This window comes from Myotis brandtii, unplaced genomic scaffold (genome assembly GCF_000412655.1).
Source record: "Myotis brandtii unplaced genomic scaffold, ASM41265v1 scaffold14, whole genome shotgun sequence".
Classification (NCBI taxonomy): domain Eukaryota; kingdom Metazoa; phylum Chordata; class Mammalia; order Chiroptera; family Vespertilionidae; genus Myotis; species Myotis brandtii.
The window spans coordinates 1955716-1964575 of NW_005354999.1; the positions used below are offsets into that span (position 1 = coordinate 1955716).

The following is an 8860-nucleotide window of genomic DNA, read 5'->3' on the forward strand; positions in this document are numbered from 1 at the left end:
CTGGGAGGCATATTACCCTTTTACTATATAGGATAGAGGCCTGGTGCATGGGTGGGGGCCGGCTGGTTTGCCCTGAAGGGTGTCCTGGATCAGGGTGGGGGTCCCCACTGGGGTGCCTGGCCAGTCTGGCTGAGGAGCTGAGGGCTTTTTTCAGGCTGGCGGGTGACTGAAGCTCCCAACCGCTCCTTTTTTTCTTTCTTTTTTTTTATTTTGGGCCAGCTTTAGCTCTGAGGCCTCGGCTGCTGAAAGCAGGTTTCTGGCCTTTGTTTACCTTCTGTATTTGATACAATGTTGCGGCCAGCTGACTAACGCAGGTTTCTGGGGTTTTGTTTAGCTTCTATATTTGTAACATAGTTGGTTAGAGTTGTAGCTCAGAGGCCGGCAGTGGCAGGCGGGGAATGTTGGAGTCCTCCATCACTGAAGGAAGCAAGCCTCCTGTTCACTTTAAGCTGCCTGGCTGCTGGCCGCCATCTTGGCTGGCAGTTAATTTGCATATCACCCTGATTAGCCAATGGGAAGGGTAGCGGATGTACGGCTAATTACCCATGTTTCTCTTTTATTAGATAGGATCATAGTTTTTGGTTCCTGGTATTTATTTATGATTTTATAATTTATATATCTATGTATTTTTGTAAAGCATGCCTTGTGTAATGGGGTCTGGGATAAATAATAGATATTTAGACATACAACTAATTAGGAACATTGGTTATCACTATTACTGTTATTATTGTATTATCTCTCTATCTTTAAGAATAATATTACCAGGTCAAAGAAAGAACATGTGTTTTCTTCCCCCCTCCCCACCCCATTTATTTTCTGTAATCAAAGAAGCTGATATTCTAAATATCTCTATTAATATTACACTGGCTTTATTTTTTTTTAACACTTACCATTACCTAACATGTTATTTATTTAATTTTATTTACTATTCATCTTGTTTAATCTTTATGTCCACATTAAAATTTAAGCTCCAGATAAGCAAAGAGTTTGCTTCCTATTGTAACTCTAGGGACAATAAAGGAACCCAGCACACATCAGGAACTTGAATATTTGTTAAGTGAAAGCATAGTGTCATATATGGGGACCTGTAGCTTTCCATTGAAAGTAGCCAGAAAAATATGATTTTATAGTACTTCATAGAATTTTCATGAAAACAGTCTCAAGTATATAATGTACAGAAACATTCATTAATTCAGTTTTAAAACATTTAGAGTATATGTAAAATAAAGGACACCATGATACAGATTAAATATATATGTATATATAACATTTAACACATTACTATTTTCATATATATATTAGTCATATTCGCATGGAGGTAAATATATATCTTTGTAGACACACACACACACACATATATAATGTCTAGTGCTTCTCAAGGAAAATAAGACATTAAAATAGTTATAATAGACATTAGAATATGTCATAATGTAGGACATACTATTGAACTTGAACTAAAAGAATTAAGGTTGCATTTCAGTTGTGCCTCTAGACAATATCTATTAAATAATCAATAGATAGAATTTGGTCAACTGTAGATAAGAGGTCATTACAGGAAAACAAATTAAAAAAGCAAATGCAATGCCCAAACCAGTTTGGCTCAGTAGATAGAGCGTTGGCCTGCGGACTGAAGGGTCCCAGGTTCGATTCCGGTCAAGGGCATGTACCTTGGTTGCAGGCACATCCCCAGTGTGGGGTGTGCAGGAGGCAGCTGATTGATGTTTCTCTCTCATCAATGTTTCTAACTCTCTGTTCCTCTCCCTTCCTCTCTGCAAAAAAATCAATAAAATATATTTTTTTAAAAAAGCAAATGCAAGTTTTAAGAAACAATGAATAATCCAAATGTCAAGAAAATTCATGAAAAGAAAGACTCCTGTAGTCTGAAATGGGACTAATAGTACAGAATTAGACCATAAGTGGAACAGTATATTTTGAAGCAAAGGTTTTTCAGGAAACCAAAACTGAACTGCCCTCTAGGCATGCTTTTGCCTTTATTATTATTTTTTTTACAATATAGGGAGTGAAACATTTATCTGTGCTATAATTCCATCTTTAACCATACAGAATTGTAGAGGAATTCACATTCATTATTTCAAAATAGATCATATTTGCAAAGAGCTTGATCTTCAAGTTTATTAGATCTACCATTAGCTCTGTGAACTTCAGCATGTCATTAATCTTCTAGAGCTAAGATTCTTATTTAATTTTCTCTGTATATTAAAACAAAATTTCCTCTCTGTCTATGAGTCTGTCTCTATTTTGCTTATTAGTGCATATTGTTCATTAGATCCCACATATGAATGAAATATGATAGGAAAAAAATTATTTCCCTTCAGATTTGTAGTAAGAATCAAACTGTTCTACTTATATGGCTGATAGCAGTTGGGTAGGGGTTGTGGGCCTGGAGTGGGTGAAGAGATTGAACAAAAAAAGAGAGAAAGAACTCATTAACAACAGGGTGGTGATTATGAGAGGGAGAGCAAGGACGGTGGGAGGGGGTATGGGGAGAATAAGTGGTGATGGGGAAAAATAAAATAAAATTTGCAAAAAATTGATTTCCCTTCAGATTTGTAGTCCAAATCAAATTCTTTTACTTATGGAAGATACTTTAATATATTGCAAGCACATAGAGTGTGCTCAATAATTCTGAGCACCCCCTTCTCTTAGTTAAGATAGTCTTACCCAGTCTAACTCTGTAGGATGGCTTTTCTATTCTTTTTCTTTGTTGTTTCTTTGAAACTTTCAAGACATTTTGCAATGAACTAGAATTTTCCATTTTGCTTTCGACATGTTGCCAGTATCTTTTAATTAACACCAACCATCTAGTTATGAAGAAAAGAAAGGTATTATTATCACAGAAAAAACCCCACATCATTTGTTTTCTGAGAAAAATCATTAAACATCTATAATAATAAAAGCGTAATATACTAATTAGACTGGACAGCCAAACGACCATCCAGACGTCATTCTGGATGAAGTCACTGCAGCAGGGGCTGAGGCAGAGGCAGTTAGGAGCAATCAGGCAGGCAGGCGAGCAGTTAGGGGCAATCAGGCAGGCAAGCAAGTGGTTATGGGTGATCAGGCAGGTAGGTGAGTGGTTAGGGGTGATCAGGCAGGCAGGCAGAGGGGTTAGGGGCAATCAGACAAGCAGACAAGCAGTTAGGGGTAATCAGGCAGGCAGGCAAGAGGTTAGGGGCGATCAGGCAGGCAGGCAGGTGAGTGATTCGGAGCCAGTGGTCCCGGATTACGAAAGGGTGCAGGCCAGGCTGAGGGGACGCCCCCCCCCCCCGCATGATTTTCATGCACAGAGCCTCTAGTTGATTTTAAGAGAATAAAAATCTTCTCTACATTTTATGCATACTCAAACTATATTTATACTCACAGTTTAATCAGTTATTACTTTTATGCAATCACCAAGAACTGATACTTTGAGGTTTCTTATTAAATTCATTTACCCAATTAAATGGGTGTATCCATTTCTGCTATATGTGTTGACTAATTTTTAAAACCATTTTTGGCGTTTTGCATAGGAAAGTAGTGGGCATAGCCTATTGGAAGGATGGTTCTAAACTGCCATATGCTATTCTCTGAGAATCCAAATATCAAGCTATAAACAGGAAATTAAAGCACTCTCACACAACGTTCTTGAAGAACCAGTATATTAGTTACATCTAGTCAAAGGATGAGTGCAAATGTCTTCTAGTTATCTATAAAAAAATTTGAAGAGAATAAGTCTTACTTGAAGAGAGTTTTTGTTTTGTTTTAAAGAGTACTTTAATCTCTGACTGTATTATTAATTATTACCATTAATAGCAATTAAATGAATACAAATCACAGGCTTACTCAGTGAGATGTTCAGGATTACTGATAGTAGCAGAAAGTGCCAGAAAGGGACATCGAATCATAACAAGAAGATGCTCCCAAACTTCTGCTCCAATTTCTCCCCCAAGACAGTGAACCTGGCAATGTGGTTAAATAAACTCAGTATTAAGTCAGTTCCACTTTTCCCCCCCAAATACTAATAGATTATGCTACCAGAACTTATTATTTCCTTCTCTCTCCACATTCAGTAATGTTCATTCACCCCTGACAAAGTTTTTGATCAAGGATCCCAACATGACTTTGAGGTGACTTAAACTGGATTTGAGAATAATATATTGAGAGATGACTTGTTCTATTATGCATGATGATAGCTGAACTGTGAAAAAGATTATCACATGTCATGGTAATAATGCTTATAAGAAAAAACAAATTGAGCAAAAAAACACACTTTGTAAGTCTTGTTTACAAATGAAATATTGGCTAAATTATAGCAATTACCACAAAAAAATAAGATGATGAAAAATCGCTATAAAAATACAACATTTTACTCATGTATCACTCATCCTATCACTGAAATACAGATAAAAATGTTTATAAAACAAATTAATTTGAAATAAATTCACTTCCCCAGGCTTCCGTCTATAAATATACATAGAGCACTTATCCTGTACCAGTTAGAAATCTAGAGAAAGCCTAGTCCCCTGACTATAAAAGGGGTGAATATTAGTTCATTCATTATTAGTTTGATACAATGATATGGACAATTAATATATATATATATTATGCAAAGTGTCCCCTCGGGAGTTCAACTGGGAGTTCAATCACTAGCCATGACATGTGCTGACCACCAGGAGGTGGCGTGGAAAATGGCAGATGACCAGCGGCAGCAGCGGGGTGCTGAGGGAGCGAGGGAAGAAGGAGGTGGGGAGGCGGGGAATCTGATCGCTGGCCAGGCCTAGGGACTATACCCTTGCACAAATTTCGTGCACTCGGCCTTTAGTAATAATATATGAAAGCCAGAACAATTTTAAAAGACTTGATTTAAAATAATCTTTGTAAAATTTTCAGCTAACAATAAACCTGTATTTAGTAAAATTAGATTCTTATGTAATTATAGCCTATCTATAATAATAAAAGTGCAATATGCTAATTAGACTGGAAAGCCAAATGACCTTCTGGATGTCCTTCCGGATGACCTTCCGGACAAAGCTGGAGCTGCGAGGGCCAAGCCCCTTGAAGGAATTTCGTGCATCGGGCCTCTAGTATTTATAGAATGAGAACCCAATTTCAAAAGTCTTGTTTATGCTTAATTTCTGATTTTTACTGAAGCCTTTATTTATGAAGCATTTATCCACTATGAAGTACTTTGGAAAAGTAAAGAGAAGCTTTCAAACATCTTTTAGTCAGCCTTAGCCAGTTCGGCTCAGTGGATAGAGCGTGGGCCTGTGGACTGAGGGGTCCCAGGTTCAATTCTAGTCAAGGGCATATGCCCAGGTTTTGGGCTCAATCCCCAGTAGGAGGCATGCAGGAGGCAGCTGATTGATGATTCTCTCTCCTCATTGATGTTTCTATCTCTCTCTCCCTCTCCCTTCCTCTCCGAAATCAATAAAAATATATTAAAAAAAAAAAAAAGCTTTTGGTCAAGCTCGGCTCACATGGCTCCGTTTTTGAGCATCAACCTATGAACCAGGAGGTCATGTTTTAATTCCTGGTCAGGGCACATGCCTGGGTGTCAGGCTAGAACCCCAGTGTAGGGCCTGCAGGAGACAGCTGATCAATGATTTTCTCTCATTATTGATGTTTCTATCTCCCTCTCCCTTCCTCTCTGAAATCAATAAAAGTATTTATTTTAAAAAGCTTTTAGTCAAAACAGAGAGAAAAGAGAAAAAGAAAAACATGTATATAACATCAGAAATATACTGATAACAAGGTCATTTCAATAAAGTGTGTATTTGAAGGGCCAATAGTTTGCAGATGCATGTGAAATTTATAGTGATGAAGTGAAACTTAATAAGGATTCTTCAGTATTTTAACTAAAGATGCAAAAGACAAGATTTAAAATAAACATTCTGCAGGTTTTTTTTTCCTTCATTGTTATGTTACAGGACAATTAATCTCATCTTTTTACATGTACAGATAGATACCTCTGTGTGTCTGTGCGGCAATAAAGCTCAGGAAATGGAAGCAGGCTGCCTGTGTTCTAACCTTGGCTCTGCACTTAACGTGGGTGAACTGGGTAAAGTTCATCTCCCTTTGTCTCAGTTCAGTAGCCATAAAAATAGTAACTACTTTATTGTGTTTTTCTGCAGAATAAATGGCATTATAGCTGGACAGTTAGCTATTAACATTTTATGTATAGCAATATGTGTAATAGAATTATTTATATCTCAGGGGTGGAGAACGTCTGGCCTGAAGGCCCATATAAGGCCCACAAAATAATTTGATCTGACCCTGCCAAGCATTAGGGATGAGTTAATTCAATGTTTGACCAAATATAGGGGGCTAATTTTTAAGTTGATAATTTTGTATGGCCTGTGAATGATGTTATAAATATCTAAATGGCCCTTGGCAGAAAAAAAGAGGTTCCCCTGATCTAACTGAATCTTCGCATTCTTTTTTAACCTTTGTTTTATTGTGAATGTAACATTTAATAATTGTATAAAATATATTTTCATATTAACAAAGTATGATTCAGATTAACTAAGTAAAGCAAACATCCTCATAAATTAAGACAAATATTCCCAGTATCTCTGAAGTCCATGCTAGAACAACCTTCTTCAGCGGTAACATTGTTATTTTAAAGTTATCACTTGGTTTTCATTATACTTCTTTACATATATACATGTCTGTTTACAAACAATATAAGTTGATTTTCCTGGTTTTGTAGGGTTTTTTCATTTGAATTATATAGCATGTGTCCTTTGCTCAACATTACAATTTTAAGGTTATTCTACCATTTATTTTCCAATATTTATTTTCATTGATCTATGTATTCTGTTGTATAAATATACCACATTTTGTTATTATTTCCACTCAAATAGACATTTGAGTTGCTACTCTTAACATGAGTGAGGGTTCTTAAATTGTCTCCTTTTTTAAAATCTTAAATCTTTATTTTTTTTCTAATTCTCAGGTATATAACTTTCATGGGAATTCCTTGTTCATAAAGTATGGTCATCTTCATTAAATATTGTCAAAAGGACTTTCAAAGGGGCCTCCTGCTCGCAGTGTACGGGCCTTCCCATCACCCCACTTCCTCCACAACAGGGACACTGTCAGATTCCCACCTTTACTGCCTCATTGGTGTGCTTCATTGTGATTTTTAATTTAGTTCAGTTTCTTTTCAGGGGTATATTAGACATTGGAAAATCTCATTTTGTGATTGCCTTTTCTTTTAATATTTTAAAGAAATCCTTATATATTTTGAAAGAGAGGTCTTTGCCAGTTTATAAATTACAAATACTTCCCACTCAGTGGCTTATAATTTCATTATCTTAATTATATATTTCGATGAATAAAAATTCTTGATTTTAATATAAATTTGTTAAACTGTTTTTCATAGTTTGTGCTTTTCAAGTTTTTGCTTAAGAGGTCTTTCTCTACTCCTAAGTAATGAAGATATTCTCTTCAAATAACATAAAGTTTCATCAATTTGCCTTTTACATTTTTGTGTTTAAACCATTTGAAATTGATTTTATGTATGAGGTGAGGAAGAAATCTATTTTTTTTCCTCTTCCATATTGACTTCCATTTTTTTCCAATACTGTTACCAGTGCCATGTTTTTGTTTTAAATAAAATGTCTGTACCTGGTTCTATTTCTAATGCTGGCTGATTTGTCTATATTTTTATCCCTGTTTCCAAAGATATCACTCCATTATCATAGGTCTACAATTAAATCCCAATACCTGATAAAGCAAGTTTGTTTACCTTGATCTTCTTTTTTAAATGCATTTTTTGGCCTACTTTAATCTTCTTTTTCAAATGAGTCTTGATTACTTTTTCCCTTTTGCATTTCCATGTGAGTTTCAGAATCAGGTAATCAGTTTTCTCCCCACAACACTCAAATGTGCACACACAGTCACACATACAAATACCACAAAAGGACAGGAAAAAAAATCTGAGTTTTTATTGCGACTGCAATGAATCTATAGAAAAATTTAGAGACCTAATTGTTTAAAATGATCTATTTGTGTCCAAAATGACCTATTGTGTAAAAATAATCTATCATAACTATAATCACAACTAGAAGCCCCATGCACAAAATTTCGTGCACTGGCAGGGGGGTGGGGGGTCCCTCAGCCCAACCTGTGCCCTCTCACAGTCTGGGACCCCTCGGGAGATAACCAACTGCTGGCTTAGGCCTGCTCCCCTGGTGGCAGATGGCAGGCCTGGATCCCTAGCTGGGGCGGCCGGCGGCTCGGGATGGCGCTGAAGTTCCTGTGGATGTTCAGGCTCCGAAAGCGTAGTTTTTCTTTCTTGGTTTTGTTTTTACTTCTTGAAATTGAAATGTGTTAAAAATATTTTTTAAAAGAATAGGTCAAGCACTCAGTGAGGCCTTAAAACCTGGGATGCTTGCTTGTGTTATCCGAGTCTAAGCTCGTGGTGCTGGAGCACCCCCGGGAGACGGGACCCCGGCGTGGCTCTGTCTCCTTCCCACAAACCACACGCCCAGCTGCTGTCGGGTGCCCAGCTGTCCTCCTTCACTTTTCGTTCCGGACTTGCCGGTCACTCCTGGTCTCTGTCCACCTCTGGGCGATGTTGGGGGGCGTGTTTCTTCCTGAGGAGCCGTCCTGGTCCTGGTCCTGGCCCCTTTCCTGATGCTCCTTTTCACTTCCAGAGCCGCCCATCTTGCTGTGTGCCACGCCTTTTTGCTCTTCCATGGAGACGCTCAGACCTTTCTTTCCTTTGGGTACTTCCGGGGCTTTCTTCAGGTTTCCTTTCTGAGCTGTTTTTCTGATTTTGGACCTGGGAGCCAGGCCTCCTGCACCCGCAAGCTGCTGCGCTTCCTCTAAAATCATTTCTCCCTTAGGCCCCAGC

At 37.6% G+C, this 8860-nt stretch overlaps 1 protein-coding gene across 1 annotated transcript in view; it reads right to left on the bottom strand.

Moving 5' to 3' along the window:
- LOC102257669 (probable ATP-dependent RNA helicase DDX60) overlaps nt 1-8860 on the bottom strand; it is an 88050-nt gene that overhangs the window by 32351 nt on the left and 46839 nt on the right. Inside the window, exons 20-21 of the mRNA XM_014535219.1 lie at nt 3844-3959; nt 2683-2822 (exon numbers count right to left, since the gene is read on the bottom strand). Of these exons, the coding sequence (XP_014390705.1) occupies nt 2683-2822; nt 3844-3959 (256 nt within the window). The remainder of the gene's footprint in view (nt 1-2682; nt 2823-3843; nt 3960-8860) is intronic.